The sequence below is a fragment of the Gadus morhua genome, chromosome 13, assembly GCF_902167405.1.
Source record: "Gadus morhua chromosome 13, gadMor3.0, whole genome shotgun sequence".
Lineage (NCBI taxonomy): Eukaryota > Metazoa > Chordata > Actinopteri > Gadiformes > Gadidae > Gadus > Gadus morhua.
Window position 1 is genome coordinate 1,156,299 of NC_044060.1, and position 19,256 is coordinate 1,175,554.

At 46.1% G+C, this 19,256-nt stretch overlaps 1 protein-coding gene across 1 annotated transcript in view; it reads left to right on the plus strand.

Moving 5' to 3' along the window:
* LOC115557084 (immunoglobulin superfamily member 21) overlaps positions 1–19,256 on the plus strand; it is a gene marked incomplete in the record, with an annotated part of 104,563 nt that overhangs the window by 58,772 nt on the left and 26,535 nt on the right. Inside the window, 1 exon segment of the mRNA XM_030374669.1 lies at positions 3,083–3,195. Coding sequence (XP_030230529.1) covers positions 3,083–3,195 — 113 coding nt within the window.

The window sequence follows — 19,256 nt, forward strand, 5'->3', positions numbered from 1 at the left end:
CGGGCCGGGGAAGTGTATTCAACAGTCCCTCTTATGGGGGCGGTTGGTTGTGTGTGAGTGTGTGTGCCTTCCTGAAACACGGCCAAGTACAGGGAAGCCTGTCGGAAATCCATGCCCCTTGTGATTATTCCGCTTAATATATGCACATAGATTGTTTGCTTTATGAAAACATAGCACAGGCGGTGTTGTTTATTGCGTGTTATTACAAACTCTGCAATATTGTAACACATGTCGTGTTTGCATTGCATTTTTCTTCAATGAAATGCAGTTTTCGACCCCTTTATTTTAATGCAAATCACTCAAAGGCTATTGCCTTCCACGTGAGTGACACAGTGCAGTCCACACAGCAGAATGAACTGCTCGTTGACTCGTGTAAGGACATTGCATCTTGAGTAGCACTGCATAGCAAATCGATCCAGCGTGAAATCTACTCTAAACCATCCAATCTCAGAATGGGTAGTCCTACTGTTGTGTGGGTTTAGAAACACGTTGAAGGTGCAGGGGTGCCCCGGTGGTTCACCGGGTAGAGCCGTACCATTAAGGCTTAGTCCTTACGGCACAGACCCAGGTTCCATTCCTGCCGTGGCCTTTTGCTACATGTCCTCCCCCCTCTCCCCCATACCTTCGGTCTAACGTGGTGTATCGTCATGATTAAAGCATAAATAAATCGTTAATAATACGAGTCGTGTTTTAAATCAATCAAGTGTTTCTGGATCAATAATCACCTCTTGAATCAGCAGAGAGCAGACTGATTGGCCGCTACAGATCTATAAAGGGGTTTGACGAAAGGGGTGTTTTGACATCTGGACTCGGTCGTTTACTATATGTGTTTGGGATCCATCATGTTGCCCTGGATACCGCCCCTGCAGTATGCGGGTGGAGAAGGATCCAGAAGGACGTTATGGGGCGTGGGTGGTGCTGAAAGGTGGTGGTCCCGCCCCCTTGTTTGAGGGAGATGGAGAACAAGGCAGCAGAACTTGTGTAAAGTGGCTCTGCCTTTGGGAGCACATTGTCTGTATGATGGCTGGTTGAGCGCAGAGAGAGCGACGACATGTCAAACCAATAGATAGCCTTTGAGAATGCCTTCTGTGGCCGCCTCCGTGTGAATGAGCTGTTGGCCGTTACCTTAACACTGGACACAACTCAGCCGTCAAATTTTACAACCATGGGACATGTGATGCTCTAGGGGCAATAGAATAACACAAATAGAACACAAATAGTTTTACTCCTTCCTGACCTCTTGAGGATAAACAGCTGAAAAGACTCCTTTTTGTGACACTGTGTTAGATCGGCTATAATTTCACTTTACTATTTGTTTGTACGTTACGCACCAACAACACTCCAACCACACATGCCTCTGTCACACTAAATTTGTACCGGCTGCCAAATTTGTACCGGGCGCGTCATCCATACGTAATCCATTCTAAACCTGCCTGTCAGCAGATGATCGCGTCGTCCGTTGCCGGGCAGGTTTCAAAAAACATTCGCGCTCATGTTGCCAAAGACGAAATAACATAATACAGTTAACGGATCGCTAGATAATGTAATGTTTTGTTGGGTTCCTTAATAAACACACGATGTATCTTGGAACAGACATCAACATGCAGCGCGCCAATCCAACTGCGCATGCTCCGTGTGACGGTCTAATAACTGATGTTGATATCATTACAGATAACACTTGTTTTTACTTTATTTTTGTATTGTATTTAATTGTTTAATCAAATTTAGCAAGTAAACTGAGTGTTTAAAGCAGGTCAAGGACGAAATAGCACAATACAGATAACGGATCGCTAGATAGAAGGTTCGCGAATGTTCACGTCATTCGACGCGATCGTCCGTTGCCAGGCAACGGACGAAGCGATCATCTGTTGCCAGGCAGATTTGGAGTGGATTACGTATGGATGACGCGCCCGGTACAAATTTGGCAGCCGGTACAAATTTAGTGTGACACCTCCTCCCTTTTCCAGGTGCAGTCTGGCTGGTGTGTAATGGAACCATCCGTCGCTTGGAACAATGAATTAAAGAGGCTTTAGCTGCTTAGTCCTGCTCTTACAACGCAACAGTGGGGATACACCTGGAATTTGATCGGCATCACTTAACCTGTTAACGAAATCCTTCCAGGACTCATTCCAAGTCTCCCTCTGCTGTCGTTGAATAAAGCTACTGTCTTGGATAGAGCGATGACTAGTAATAAATTCAAGACACTGGCAGCATGGAAACATATAAAAAATAAAACAGCTTTGACATTTCCACTGAAGTGGTTTTTTGAAGGGAACTGATTTATATAAGTAACTAAGGATCTTAAAGAGGGATATTGTTTTTGCCTCATTATGCATTACCTTATGGTGGGTGGTAATGAAGCTAGGCCTACAGCTTTCTCTTCCAATCTTAAAATGATATTTCCCCGTAATATTTTATCTACTAACTACATAAATTAATGAATCAATAAATCGAATCAAACGTAACAAAACCAAAAAGAGTACACCATGTGTTGAATGTGAAGAAAAAGCTATATTACATCATCTCAAATGTCCTGAAATGCCGCGCAGTTGAGCATGTTCATATTCAACATGTTTCAATCTGATGACAAATGCATCAACTCGAACTGAGAGCCTTGTTGGGGACTTCAAACCACTTGAATGAGTAGTTTCAGAGTCCATAAATCACAGCCCCTGTGGTTCTCATCACCGGCGTGCAGCCGTCCTCAACCTTAGTGCTTAGCGGGTAAGAGAACCGAGTGATGTCCGGTCGATGTAGACCTTCCTGTCCCACCAGGAGGGCCAAAAGGCTTCACGTCCGTCTACCTGGATGGGGATGTGCTTTAAAGGTTCTGAATAAAAACTCTGTGCTGCATACAAGAGACTGCACGGTTCACAGTCAATCTCCCCCCAAATCTCAATGAATGATTCATGGCCATTTGGCTTTTGAAAATCAAATCATTCCACTGCAAAAGGAAATAAAACAACCTGGAATGTACCCTGTTCAAGTGCATCTGAAAGAGCGGGCTTTGGCTTCTTGTTTTTGTACTATTACTTCCCATAATAATCAAAGTCCCGTGTGCACTTTTCTAACTTTCTTGCAGGATATTTGACAGTTACCATTGAGCCGCTGCCTCCAGTCGTTGTGGGGGAAACCGTCACGCTCAAGTGTAACTTCAAGACCGATGGGAGGCTGCGGGAGATTGTTTGGTACCGGGTGAGTACACATTATTTCTTTACATTTCTTTATTTATTTCCCTCCAAAAAGCCCAGGCATCATATTCCACTGCAGCTTCCCGTTGATGTATTCCCTTCAAACCACCAGTAGATCAACGTCAACCCCTCCATGGCTGCCCCTAGTTGTTCCCTCGTCGCCAGTCGGCCGAACACGGCCTAATGCGCTATGACGTCCAACACGGCCGGGATATGTTCCCTCGTCCCGACTGTACCCCAGCGTTCTCCGGGAGGAGCGCAGAGTGGCTGCTTTCTGGATGGCCCGGTCATTGGCATCCTTCCTTTAATAGTTCACAGCTGGTGTCTCTGCAGTCATTACAGTCTCAGCTGGTGTATTACGCCGCGTAAGTGCCGCTGGTAATTAAGTCACTGTACTAAGAAGAACCCTCCTTTGTGTCCTCGAGATCGGGGGCTCTGGAAGTTGCTGACGCCGCGACATTAAAAGTGGTGTGTGTTTACATTTTACGTGCTGGATGAAGTCGAGATTTATTCGGGGACTAAAACAGAGCGTTGGGTAAATAATGAAGGGGGCGTGATGGTGGTGATCACTCAGAGGGTGAAGAGGCAGCAGCTGGGACCGTCATATCCCTGGCTCTACCCCCCTGTGCCTCTGTGATATACATATTGTTAGGAAGCTCCCGTTGGATTAATGAACGGAGTGTAAACGGTGTTCAGATGCCTGCGTCACCAAGAGGACCAAGGCGCAGATGGTCTCCATCCAAAGGTCCCAGGCTTTCCAGGGAACACACCTTGAGGCAACCCGGGTTCTTCCTGGGCCTCACAGCAGGACCCTGAGTGTTTGCATTGCGTTGTATTGTTCTGTGGTGGAGTAGGGGGGCTTTGACCTTGGTTCTCCCTTCACGCCCTCGCAGACCGGCGTGGTCCGCTGTTGAGACACCCTGGTTATTGCTTAGGGAGCAACGCTGTCCTACTACTAGCGGCGTGTGCTTTCTCACCTTTACATGCCGGAATAAAACTGTATCTCTAGGCTCGTTTTTTGCAAATGCTGACATTTCAAGGCAGGACAAAGCGAGATTTATGGCGCTTTATGCCTTTCCTTGAGCATCGTAGATCACCGAGGCAGCCGTGACAATTTCATTTAATCAGGAGTCTGTGAGTTTAGCTCCTTTGCTTATGTAAAACCTACGTGTCAGACATGTGAACAATCTATTGATAGCTGTATCTTTAACACCGTCTCTTGGCAGCGAAGTGCGGCCATATCTCGCAAACTCGCAAGGACAGTAGCACAGAGTTTGTTGCAAGATTTAGCTCGGCACTCTCTGGGGGGCCTCCACTCTACAAAGTGCTGATAAATTATAAATCAATTACCCTCACTTAGCTGCCAAAGTTCCTTTAATCTATCCATTTTATTGGACTAAACACTGTCGACGTCTCATTGTACTTCTTGTTCCAATGGAACTGCAGCTGATTCTTTCCTTTGGAGTCTTCGGAGCCCATCGAAAAGCTCGGCCAGAAAGGCAGAATAGAAGGAGCAGAAAGCGCTGAGTCTAATTTCATCTAAAGGCTGCTGGCTCCTTGGCTGATTGTGTTGGTAGATTGTGCGCTGGGCACCGGGGTAAAGGACCGGTCAATCGGAGCACCGGTTCAATATCATAAAATCAGAAAATGTCCCATTCCGCTGGGCGGACGTTTCAGGGGAAAGTCTGAAAGGACTGGGAGTCGCAGTGTGACCGTGCATTAAGCTGTACTCCACGGATTGTACACATGTTTATAAAGAGCATATAGAAGTGGTTAAAAAGCCATTACATGGTAAAACGGGGGTCATTTCAACAAATCCCCATTATTTCTGTTGACTTTGACCATTTGTGACTGAGAGCAAATGAGCTGTAGCCAAATGTCAACCGGATTCTGAAGTAGAATATCACACCATTACGCCGACGCCTGAAGACACGGAGAAAGAGAAAACCACAAATGTGATCCCGCACTAATAGCCTCGTAGTAAATCCGCAGCAGGCCTTCGTGCAAAGTGCAGACCCGCGGTGGGGGCAAAGCCCCATGGGTAGAGGCCGCGGACACAGATTCAGAGTGACGCGCCGCACCTTAACGCCGCGGCACGGCGGGCGCGCGGCTCCGTCGGGGGGGGAGGTCTCCGCTGCGCGCGGGAGTCTGTTCGGGGGGAGGAGGAGGAGGAGGAGGAGGAGGAGCTCCCCGGAGGTCCCTCGTCTACAAGCAGCCCCGTTGCACGCCGCGCGCCGCGCGCTTGGAGTGTTCCTATTATGTCATTCACATCACGCTACACCTACCAGAGTGCCGACCGCCGAGGGGCGGGGAGGGAAGGCGCGTCTTCTACCACTCTTGTCTGTTGGGTCGTGATCTTGCCTCCACCGTCATGGCCACCGCCTGCTGGCGTTCCTCCCGTACTAGGTTGTTCCCGCCTTCTCTCAGGGTCCAACTCCTCAGTGACGTCTGCTTCTGTATTCACTGAAAGTCCCTTGGAATAAAAGCGCTTGCTAAATAACTAAATGGTAAATAATACCGCTGGATTTAATTGTATTGCAGAGCTAGCTGACAATGAGGGAGCAAGAAGGTAGTGCGTCTCAGTTCATCTCGTTTGCGATGAGGTCCACGGCTGTCTGTAAACATACCGGAAGGTTCAACTCGGAAGCCGTCAGGCTGCGGCTGCAAACACAACGTCTTTTTTTAAACGGGTCCAATATCTTTGTATCCTCTAGCTTTTACAGGCTGGAGACATTTTGGAGTGATTCTCTGCTTTTAAAGGAGACATTTGGAATTGTATTTTTACCACACAAGACTATGAGTAGCTAGGGGGTTCTGGGTTCAATCCCCCAATGTCTGCTGCCTTGTTGTAGGCGTCTTTGAGCAAGAAGCCCAGCGCACTAACAACCTCTCTCTGAAGTCATTGAGGAGCGAAGTGTCTGCTGAAGGACTGAATGGTAAAAATGATTTGTCATTCTCGCATTGTTCGAGGGAATATAAAGGAGTATGCAAAACACTGTATGTCTGGACAACTGTTGGTAGCTGAACTCTTTCGTACTGTGATAAAGGCGTGGCAGCGGCTGTTTGACCCACAATCATGTTTGTCCAGGTCCAATCCTGGTCCCCTGTGGAGAGAGTGCAGGAGACATCATATTCTAAATCCCACTTTAACAAACTACAAGACAGGTTTGCTCCAGAAACCAAAACACACAGAGATAATGTATTCTATTCTGGCTTTCTTTCATTCCTTCTTTTTATGTATAGTCACACAACCTGTGTTGATCTCGGGTGCCCTGCTGTTTTTACTCTTTAAAGTGCAGCCATGTCAACTATTTCAAAATAATCTAGCTTGGTTTTATTTATTTTTTTACTAAACAAAATAAAATAGAATATTTTGTCCGTCGTAATGCAACACATTCTGGCGACTATAGTTTGCATATAGACTACGTTTTTTTCTATTCGCTGTTGCACTGACACAAAGCTTGGTCATGAATGTAGAACGAAAAAAGCTTTCCCGTTTCCTCTGTCCATGTGGTTATGTATGTGTTTCGTTTTCATCTACCATGGCCATCTACCAAACGTGTGCTCGAGGCCTTAACAGCCGCTCTCTCAAGAAGAGGTTTCTGTTGTCCTAAAACAAAATGAAGACATCAAAGAAGAACCAACAGTGCTTAGGTTCTCCTGCCAGATGTAAGATCACCGTCTCAGATAATGGTCAGCTCTCCAGAGCATAATACCAGTGTGGTTACATAATCCACGTGCTATAAATACCACTCTGTATCTACGGCTCGTATATATAGCCCGCTGCTTGTACCAGCCCCTCTCAGAGGGCTGGGAACAGATTATTAGATGTTTATCTCGTCATACAAATACATCATGTGCACCAGGCTATTGGGTAAAGTCTATGAATAAATGATTGCAAACACTCACACACATCAAGACATGTTCAAAACATACAGAACTAAACATGCATGCATCAATAACAACACAAAGGATGCATTGTATTGTTACATGTGTATTGTTATACCCATGCATTGATGCATGGGTATAACATGCGTGTGTGTGCGTGTGTTGCGTGCGTGCGTGTGTGTGGTGCGTGCGTGTCAGCCATACTTTCCATGCAAACAAATCTGAGCTGCGCACTGATTCAGAAGAAAAAATAACTCCACGGACCTCCTCGTGGCGTGCGCACTCTCCTGACGTCTCTATTAGCCTGGCACGCCGCACTGCCTCCACCCCCGCGCCCCCCGCCTCCCGCCTCGCCGCCACCCCCGCCCGGCCTCCGTCCGCATCCCGGGGGGGGACGGCAGCGATAAGGTGCTACGGATCGCTGAACGCAACCTTTTCCTCGCGCACTCGCGTCACACGGGCAGAGTGCGCCGGCTGTTCTACAGCGAATGATAATTACACACTATTACCGGCGTGTCTGCACATCACCGGCGCCCGGCCCAAGCCTCCTGCCCGCCCTCTCTCGCCGTGTTCCCGGCTTGTTTCTGGTGTGTGTGCGGCGTGTGTGTGAATGTTAACGCTAACAAAGTGGGCTTGTTGCCCGTGTGTTTTGGGGTGTCGGGAGACGCTGGTTCTTTTCCGCTAATGGCCCGGTCGCCGTGGCGATGACAATGGGATGGTTTTGGTGTCCGCGCCGGTGAGAGTGAATAACGATGCTGTTTTGTTGGCATTTGGCGGAGATCCCCAGGTATCCTCCCCAAGAACACTCTGTGTCTAATTAATTCGAGTAATTCAACAAATTGTAACGTGAGCGAATAAACACACTCTCTTCGCATTGTTTGGAATTCATTTGTTATTCCCGGTTGCCATGTTGCATCTCCATGCAATGATTTAATATAAACTAATCGCTACTTTTAAACTTTCCGCACCATTATTTCAACTGCAACTGTCATAATTACGACTGCAGTACTTTAACAACTACTATTGGATATGAGCCTGTTCTATGTTAACTATTCTCCTCATTTCTCCTACTAGGCCTGTGACTACTATGAGTACTCCTCCTACTGCTAATCTAATTAGCCGTAAATAGCAATGGTTCGATTAACATGTGATGCAGTCATTACGTTTTGGCACTTGGTTATTAGCATCAACTCATCGATCATGGCTTTTACAATCTATCAGAGCACCCTGATGGTAATGAGTATGCTTGATAAGCCGCGAGAGGCGGTGGTTTACATGGATTTGAGAACAACTAGGGGGCGATGTTAGGTATGCTGCAAAGCTCACCGCCTCAAACCCTGCCATCTGTTTTCATATACATGGTAATAAAATGGGTACTATAGACGCCTTAGTCAAATTTCACAAAAACAAACACGAGGCAACATAAAAAAGCGATCACTTATTGAAAACAAATCATTCATCTACCAAACAATACAGTTCCTCAAGACAGAAAATTGGTTGCTAAGCAACACAGAATAACATATTCTGAGATTGAAAGCGCATTAGTGAATTCTTGTATGCGATCACGGGTGTATGACAACCCAGTCTCACGGAAATACGTGACACTGTCACATCACGTAATTTTTTTTCGTGCAGAAAAGCACGATTTTCAAACTCATTCTAAATAGAAGAGATGAAGCAGCTACCTTTTTTCCCGTTGCGGTTTGCCTACAGAGCAGCGCACCTGCATTAAATATATCCGTGATTTGTCAAAATTTCTGAGAATGAAATTACGTGTGTCCCAGATCACGAATGAATAGATTAAATTACGTGACAGTGTCACGTATTTCTGTGAGACTGGGTTGTGTATGACCCTGAAAGCAAGGTGTGTTAATTTAGATGATGAAGTTTCTATGTTTGAAGCGGTATATCAACTGATTGCAAAGATCTATACACAGTAAGGCAAACCAAAGACAAAAGGAACGAATAACTTCAATTTAGGAAGTATCGATTCAGAATCATAGAAGGTTACAGAGAGAGAATTCTCTCACAAATCTATTCTCTCCCCAACCCTTAACTTAGTACAGTTAAAAGACACAGATACATAGGTCTTTATTTTGAAGACTTTCGTTGTTAAAATAAAAACCTTTGAATCTTTGAATCTTAAAACGATGAACTGAAGGTCCACCGGGTGCAAGTGGGCTATATTCACATAGAACCTGTGCAAAGAACTGAATGAACTCCACAGTCGTTTGTTCAGCAACGCAATGACCAACAGGAGCATGGCAGCATGCTCGTCCTTTCACTTACCAGTCAATGCATCACTTAAGAGGTTCCAACGGATGAGAGGTGGGATCGATACATCCAGGGCAGCAGAAGGAGGGGAGGGAGATCATAAAAGCAGCTCACCAACGCCGGCCCCCCCACCCTGGTCTGATTCGTCTGAATCACCCTGGCCCTCTGCTTAATGCAAAGCGGCTTCTCGTGTGATTCAGTGCAGGGCTGGTACATCATGTAGGAGCCCCCATCGATCCAGTCCAAGCATCTTAACAGTTTAAGCCCATTTTATTCCGTGCAGCATTCCGCGATATACGGTGCACACCGCTATATACTAAATGACGACAAGTACCGATGTTTCTATGAATCCACTTGTTCGTAGAGGCTTTTATCTAATTACCTGCACTTCTAATAATGTGCAGGTAAGAATGAACCTCAGACCCTTCATTACATAATGACCTAAATTATAACTTTAAGCAGCTATACCGATTTCATTTGACAGATACAGGCAAAAAGGGTAAACTTATTTTGGCGAACAATGAAAGCAATGTTATGCTCGTTCTGCTCTACTTCAACAATATTTTCCAACATTATATGCACTTCGTCACTTCTTTTGATACCACAGAGTGTTGCCTTGACAGCTGAATGGCAAGTCCACAAGTACTTTGTGTACATGTTACAAAGCACTCTGTACGGTTCCAATCTAGACACACATTGTCTGGCTATCATGCAGAATAAACGACATGAGTTACGACAAAATAATAATTTTCATTTCTGTGTGTGCTGTATTCCTATAATGACCACACTACCACATCATGGCCTGTACATAATAAGCTCAACGCTCCATGAGAAAGGTCGGTACGGAGGTTGAGTTCTGAACGAGCACAAAGCACAGTTACAAACAGGTCACACTGCGACACTGCGTAGAGAAACAGTACCCGGTAGGATCGGCGTGGTTTAACGGTGTCCTCACACAGCTGAGGCGCCTCCCCGCCACCAAGCATCTCTTTCTGGAGCTCAGGGTTTTAGCAACAGTTGTCATCGTTGGGAAAGAAAATGATAAGCGGTCGTCTTTTGGCGGAATCTCTCTGCGTCTTCCATCTGCCCTCCAGATGGAAGACGTATCTGTTGGCATTTGGATACATGGGAGGGGGGGGGTCTCCATGGTGGCAATTGTTTTCAAATTGCAAACTTGCTCTTGGTGAAGAGATCTTATTAATCTTCGAACGTGTGCTTCTCCCCTTATGGTTCCTTCTCCAGGTTTGCACTCTTTGATTTGGGGACGTTCTCTTCTGCTGGTAGAGTGGTTTGGACCAGGCTGTGGTAAGAGCTTGGTCCTGTTGAGCCCTTTGAGACTGTAAGCGCTCTGATTTTCGACCAGTACAACGCTCTTGACTTGTGGGATTGCACGGTGCGATTTCCCTACCGGTCTCCTGAGTGTTGCGATCATTCACCGACGGGATATCCATAGACCAAACTCCCTGTGTGGTCTCGGAAAGCCACTTAATTTCATTTGGCCATCATGTGGCCTCAATAAAACATGACTTTAGAGCCGGATGCGATATTGGCTTTGAGTTATTTATTATCAACAAAGGCTTCAAAGAATCCATGCGCGCCACAGTAATTTGAAACGCGGGGCGTCTACAACAAAGCGAATACACGCCACAACACTTTGAGGTAATGACTAATGCAGTCTTTCAATTCATGGGCAACGCCGAGGTCATTATTAGATGTAATAATTCCCATGCGTAGACCCACAGAAAGGTTTTGCATAGACATGATTTATCTTCAAGTTTAGTCTCTTCTGTTATTGCTGTGATGAAGAGAATGTTACATACCCATTCGGCCTCCGGCGTCTCTTCATTTGAAAACAATTAAAGAGGATGATTTGCAATAATAATAGATTACAAAAATCATTATTCTCGTTATGGACTTCTTCAAACCTTCTTCCCTTTTATTTATGCCATTATTATTATTTGTTTGCACATTGTTTCATTTCATCTTCCAATTTTACAAGTAGATGAATCTATGGGGAGAGATGGTTCGATAGGGGACCACATAATCTATATGATAGGTCTCATTAAATGGGTTTTTGTATACTGTATGCCCTCCTGCTAACGAAGGATCCAGTTTGTGGGCAACTTAAACATACTGTGTGTTCCTTAAAATAGAAAACGGTGGATTCAGATAAGAGCGATCCCACGATCTAATCAAAAGATTCCCATGTATCCCCTGCCCCCCCCCCCTCCCACTGAACATCATATCCAACTGAAAGCCCCCGGGACCATGAAATCAAATCCTAACATTTATTCATATCTTCAAAGATGGGGCTTGTTATGAAGCAGCCATTGAGATGGGTTCTCTCTCGGTCAAAGCCGCGCCATTGGCCGGGAGGGGGAACACGCGCTCGTCTGGGTTTTTTTCTGCGTTGCCAGGTTCTTCATGAAGAGCACGCATTAGAGGACGGCCATTTCCCCTCCCCTTGAAACCACCACCGACCTTTCTTGCTTTTACCAAAAATGCTTTGTTCGATTCAAGCCTGTCGTGTTTATGGTTTGAATGACCCCATTTGTTGTTTTCCATTTCAGCATTTCATAGTTTTCATTGGTCCGTTTTTTCCAAACTTTTCAATAACCAAATGTAGCTGGGTTTGCCGACGCTTGTAAAAATACCATTTATCTTTGCCCGTAAAAATAAATTAAACCTGATGGAGCAGAACAGAACGTCAAACTTCCAACAACGCAGCTTTTACTTTTTATTATTTCTTTTAAAGAACACATCCGCCCGCCATGCGGAAAAGGGTCTTTCACGAGCCCCTTCAGAGTCCCTCGGGCCGGGCCTCTAGGAGCCCACACTCTGCTGAAGGCTTTCACTGCGGCTGCTGACTCTGGCAATACCTTTTAACTTTCAATAAAAAAGCAGTTATTTTTGGAAGAGGCTGTTTGGATAACGGCTTCCGTCGGAGAAGGAGGGTGGGCCTGTGAGTGATGGGGACGGTCGTGGGAGGGAATCCCACCGTTGTGGGCCAGTCCGGGGTCTCTGCTCACATGTTGTAGGATCCTCAGGGTGGAGGCCATGAGGGTGACCAGCAGCGGAGAGGAATTTGAGCCTTTCTTTTTCGTACGCTTCCTGATAACGTGCAGAGAAACAGCACGATGTTGTTATGGTGGAAAGGTGGCAGCCACTCACCTCCCGGTCTAGAGGGATTGAGTTTGGTGTACCGTGTCCGCAATATATAATATATATTTATGATATTATATTTGATACACCTATAGGCCGGTGCATTCCTAGGCGTATTCTAAACCCTATGATCTATCTGAATTCAAATCTAAGTCGCAGTGTGTAAAAGCTGAGTTAAAAGAATGACAAAAAACTACATCCAGGGTATCTCCAGTCCCTCCCTCTCTGTTGCTCGCTCTCTCTGTCGCTCGCTCTCTCTGTCGCTCGCTCTCTCTGTCGCTCTCTCTCTCTCTCTCTCTCTCTCTCTCTCTCTCTCTCTCTGTCGCTCGCTCTCTCTGTCGCTCTCTCTCTCTGTCGCTCGCTCTCTCTCTCTCTCTCTCTCTCTCTCTCTCTCTCTCCCCCTCCCCCTCTCCCTCTCCCTCTCCCTCTCCCTCTCCCTCTCTCTCCCTCTCCATCCTGGAGAATGGACTCTTCTCCATTGTAACCAGCTCAGCTCAGCGGCGTAGAAAAAACAATTAGAGAGCACCTCGTCCCCGGAGGACGGCGTGCGGGGACAGATAGGTTTTATAATAGATTCCTTTCCGTGTAAAATGAGATGCCGACCTCCAGGTCCACTCGGAGGCCTGGCTTCAGGGAGCTGGCTGGAGCTCACTCTCCCCGTGGGGCTCAGAGATATTCATCCCATCAGCTTCTCCCCTGGCCGCCCTGAGCCGTCAGACTGGCCCTGGTGGTGGGGGTGGGGGTTGGTGGTGGTGGTGGCGGTGGTGGGGGGATTGGTGGTGGTGGTGGTGGTGTTGTTGGTGGTGCTGCTGGTGGTGGGGGGGTTGGTGGTGTTGGTAGTGGTGGGGGGGTTTGTGTGTCTGGTCGTGGCGAGGCTGACAGCCGAGAATGTTTCCTTAATGTGTTATGTTTTTCTTGTGTTGATAGTTCTCAAGACAAATTTGCGAGTCGTACACGATTTTGAAAGGTCGGCAACGAGACGAGGTCTGGTAATGTGACATGCTTGCGATCTGCGATGTTTTCGTTTGCGACGTTCGAAAATCCATGATGAAAAGTTTGGCATGTTCGAATTTTTGGGGGAATCGCAAGACATATCCATTGTCGACATGAGGGAACCCCACAGACAGCTGGAGCTCACGCGCAGTGTTGCCCAACTGACTTCACTGCACTACGCTGAGTACACAGTAATGGCATTCAAAAATGAATACGATCAATAGCAAGAAGAAGAATGTTAATAAAGAAAACGAGAGAAAATGGAACAACCTAATTGGGACAACTTTGGTTGAAATGTGGCAGCAACGTCCCTGTATTTTCGACCTTTTCACAAAGGAGTTTCACAATAGGGTGAAGAGAAATGGCCGACGCCCTTGACCTACCCGGGAAGTTTAAATCATAAACCTCATAACCTCAAACCGCCAGCATAGTGCCTAGTGCTAGGTACTGGGGATCCATTGTTGACGCTCTGTTGCTAGGCTCCGTTGTTGCTGCCGGGTACTTTGTATCGCTCATGTCACGCGCAACGCAACTACTGTGAGGAGTTGCTGCATTGAGCAGTTATAAAAACTACTGGAACCTTTATGAAAAAATATTAAAAAACATTTATGCCAGTTCGAAATCTTAGATTTTCTCAATATCTTGCAAACGTGAATGATACAAAGTAGAGAGCATCGCACCCTCGAATCTTGTAGTGTGGCTAGTCTTCCGACGAGACAAGGCCCGATTTTCTGGCTCTGTGATCGTATAGTGTGACATGTTAAATCGTAGAGGAATATCTGAGAATCGTGTAGTCTGAACCAGCCAAAGCAAGAGGAATATCAAGGATGAATGCAGTAAGTTCTTAAAACCTAAATACTAGGGATGGGCAAAACGATTATTTTCCGGAAATAAGTTCTTTCAGTTCCGTTCACTATCACGATTTGTTCGTTTGATTAGTTTTTTGGATTAGTTCGTTAAATCAGATTACGTCATTTGACATTATAAGTATTGGGCACGCCCTTGCTTATAAGTATTGGGCACGCCCGCCCAATTAAGGCATTTTCACAGCCTGCCTTTCCATAAGGGTACTGTCGGCGGTTGAAACGCCAGCCGTAATTAAGCTGCGCCAAGCCGCACACACAGGGAATAAAACAGTAACGAAAAAAAGTTTTCAGTCACGGTGCGCTCGGAAAACAAATAAAGTGAATTTCTATAGCATTGGCCTATACGACTCAGTTCAACCATTTCCAGGTTAGGTAAAACAATACTTAATTAATGCATGCAATTTAAAAAGAAAAACGTATAAGGTGCTTGCATGACATTGAAGCCTACAGCTTTTTGTTTTATGTTAAAAAAAAAAAAGAATCAAAGAATCAGTTTCTCTTATTTTAAAAACCCTTTGAGTAGTTGGTGCACAGAAACCGTGACCTTGTCAATACTTCTGCCCAAAGTCAACATTTTATTAAGTAGACCAACTGACAACTGAAGAACAATATTTGTTTTACGTCTGCTCACTTTAACTTGAAAAGCTTAAGGACTGATTACCTAGGGGTGGCTTCATCCTCACTCAGGGAAATGCTTTGTGTCAACCTTGGGAGGAATCAAAAGAAACAGGACAACAACCGCTGAGGACAACATCTATTCTGCACTAAATCCACATATTTGTATCACAAATTTCAGTTTCTTTTCAACTCTAGCTTCTCATTTCTTTTCCCATTGTTTTCTGACCTTCAAATGCAAACCTCGATGTGATGGTTCTGATATGACTGGGATTTCAGTTAATCAAAAAGATGTGTGTCAGAGCCAAAAGGTGTGTGTGTGGGATGGCTCAGTCCAGTCCCCTTGATCCAGCGTCCTGTCTGATCCAGCTGTGATGTTCTGTGACCCGCGTAAGTTTATTTTATTTCATCTCCCTCGGGGCCTGGCAGGACATTGTGTCTCTTAATGAACCATTTCGGCCTCCCTGCCTGTCCCAGAATCATTGTGTTCTACCTTTTCATGGAAATCCAATCGGGTTTCTCCTGTGTGTGGCGGGCGCCAGCCTTCAGATGAAGGCCGGCAGTCTGTCTCGTTCACCTCCTACTGGCGGTAAGCGAACAGGAGTGAGCCCCCATCGTGTGAGACGGACAAAAGACACACTATTCACAATGTTTCTTTACCTCTCCCTTCAGAGTAATTACGGCATTACGCCGAACATGAGAACTGTGTCAGTGGTTTTATAGCTTGACATTTCCATTTGCGAAGAATGAAGATGGATTTTTTTCTTGGGGGGGAAGTACAAAGGATATCTCTTGGAACTGATCATGGGGAGATTAACTGTCATTAGCGGGAGGGTTTTAGCGTTTAATGTTTCTGTTGTGCGAGTTCATTGAAGGATTCTTGTGGCTGCTGTTACCCTCTGCTGTTTAAATGCATTTATTTTCTGGGTAATCAAAAGTTTACTTTTGTGTTCAAGTTTGATTCAATGGTCATCAACCAAATAGTCCTTTGGTTAAACTCCCCCTCTAGATTTTCAGTCCTGTTTCATTCTCCTAAAACCAATGCAAGTAGAAACCTGCAACACATATGCTTATCTTTCATGGCCCATTGCATAAAACAGTAATGGTCACACACGCCAGAACGTAGGATAGGCCTACTGGGGACAATACACACAGAGAGGAGGGGGGAATAAACATGAAACCACACCATACCGCAATTACATTTGCTTTATATGCAGGAGAATGCCGGGAGGCGGATCGATCGGCCGCAAGTCAAACGCTACGTTAGTGGTCTTCCTGACACACCAAACTATCGTCCTGACACACCAAACTATCGTCCTGACACACCAAACTATCGTCCTGACACACCAAACTATCGTCCTGACACACCAAACTATCGTCCTGACACACCAAACTATCGTCCTGACACACCAAACTATCGTCCTGACACACCAACCTATCGTCCTGACACACCAACCTATCGTCCTGACACACCAAACTATCGGCAACTCTGCCCTCAGTCCCTCTCCCTCCCTTCTTCCCTCCCTGGCTCTCTCTCTCTCTCTGTCTCTCTCTCTCTCTCTCTCTCTCTCTCTCTCTCTCTCTCTCTCTCTCTCTCTCTCTCTCTCTCTCTCTCTCTCTCTCTCTCTCTCTCTCTCTCACTTCCTCTCTCCCACATCCTTGCCCTAACCCTCACTGGTATGTGTCTTGTTCAGTTTTTTGGGGCGAGGGAAGTAGATCGTAAGCATAATGAGTTGCCCCCCCCCCCCCCCTCCTCCCCTCCGCCCGGCTGACAATGCAGCAGAACAGTGTATTGGGGGGGGGGGGGGGGTTTGAAGAGCTGTCGCAACAAAATATCATCAATCAGTCGCCGGGGCAACCGCGGCCTGCCCTGTCTGAAGGGCTCTCCTTGAACGTTCCAGACGATGTCGGCATGGGGATCGGACCCGGTTCACCTTCGTTCGCTGATTTCCCGAAGGGAACGCCGGGGGAGGAGAACCTATAGTAGGACCCGGGTTGGCTTCCTCCGTGCTGTCCTATACAGCGTCACGCGCTCTCTCTCTTTCAGAAACCCACTGTGGGGTTTATCCATGCGGTCCATGAAGGTCCAAGCAGCCCTGTAGCCCTTTCATACGGACGTGCTTGGCAGGCAGGGTCGTGGGACGGCGTTGGTTGGTGGCGGGACTGCCAACGAGGTTTGGGGGGGGGGTTGAACCAGTTCGCTCTCTGGAAACGCGCGTCCGGCCACGGCGCTGGACCGTCTCCCCCTGGGTTGAATCTCGTAAACTGGTTTAAAGCCCGTCCATCGTCCACAAAGCAGCAGCTCCTAGAGGCAGGCTGGCGTGTGTGTTTGTGGCGTGTGTCGGGGCAGAGTACCGGGTACCGGAAGAGTTCTGTTGCGATTGCACAATCCATTCAAATCCCGTCGGAGAAAACCACATTCCCTTTGCCTGCTCTCTGGCACTAATCGCCTGTTTTACCGGAGAACATGGCGTATTAAGGACGCCTTTTACAGTCTGACGCACATACACTTTGTCTTAAACAATCCTTTTAGGGCCGCAGCCACTTTGCCGTTCCTCATCGCACTCCTAAGCTGTACCATTATTGTTTTTAGTCTTTCTTTGCCATCGCTGCTTACGATGCAATCTGAAAATGTATGATCAAGGTCAGCTTTTCTTATTTTCGTCCAGAGCAATTAATCACAACACCTTTTTATTGCGCACATTTGATTATTACTCTCTTGGTAGCATGGTGTGAATCAGGGCAAAGATAGAATCAGGAGATGGTTTACCACAGCTTTCATGACTTTTCAAGTCATTCATGCTGCGTAAAACCATATATTGATCAAATGTCTAACTTCACACATTGGTATTATACCCAGACCATATGATTCCGTCTTTTTCAATTAATGTCTTTTTCCAATAAATCATCTTCAAAGCTTAATAAAAACAGTTTCTGAAATTGAGGTTAGCATGCATTTCATGGCACATTGAACACTGAATAAAAAACATCTCCTGAGTCTCGTGGCATTAAAGGGCGCTCGGCATTCGGTTTGTGTGTTTCTTTTCTCCGCCGCTTGCTAATTCACGGCGCCAATCAAGTGAAGCGCAGCCGCGTTAAATGCCAGCGTATCCTTTGAGAGCTTTGCCTCGCCTTGCTTTTCGAGCCGCAGAGGATATTACAATATTGCCAGTTGCTTTCTATAATCTTAATCCAAGCGTCAGGAGTATCTGCGATGTGCAGGACTAGCTAACCTGCCACGGGTCCTTCTCGAAAGTATTCAAGCACAGTCTCTGCACGTCAAGGGTTTCAAACGGCTAATCTCCAGTGTGTTTCTTATGTCACAGCAGAAGAACTCGACAAGGCAATTGGAAAGAAAACAGTCCTAAATGCAGGTGGTTCTTTCCGTTGATTCCAAGAAGACAAAAATATGTTCTTTGGTTATCTGCACTCGTTGTTTTTTTTGGGGCACAACCCTGTTCAAATCTGGAACGGCATCAGAAAACTGTGTTGCGTTTAATTCTTTCTGCACTTTTCCGCTCTGGAGGAAAAGGTCAATCCGAGAGCTTCCTCTCATCTTCAGCCTCCATCTCGGTGGTAGAGAACGTCGGGTTGCAGTTGAAGACCTTCATCTCAGCCAGGATTATGTACGGTCTGGGTAAACCCTTTTCCTCACCATGCTAATGACTGGGACATGTAGAGCCAAGTGGCATCAACAAAAATGTAATCCTTCATTTGCTGTTTTTTTCCCCCTTTTTCCGCGGAAAATAAGTGCTGTCTGCCAAGTATGTTTAGATTATTAGCATTTAGCTTTAGCGAAGCCCTCATTTGTTAACAAAGAGGCTTATTGATGGGAGCCCTCAGTGAGCAAGTCGCAACACAGTTGGCCCCGCCAAGTCAAAACGAGAACGGCCACAGCCTTGACTGATGGAGTATAAACACAATCTGTTACATCGTGGTTACACCCCTCCCCCTCCAATATTAAAATTAAACGTATGGTCTACCAAGTACAGGTAATATATTCATGCCCTTTGTTATTTCTCATTGCTTTAAAAAGAAAACAACAAAACATATTTCCATTGGTTAAATGTCTTCCTCTAGTTGTTTATTTTCAAGTGATTTAACCAAAGCAGACGTGCCAACAAATAAATCAAATTTATCCATTTATTTCATTTATCCAATCTTTTTATTTCCAACTGGATTTCCCGACCCAGCAGACTGAGGTAATCCCAGCCGCCGTTCTGCAGTGTTCAGGGAGGTTGAGAAAGGTGTAACCCCGTTTAAACAC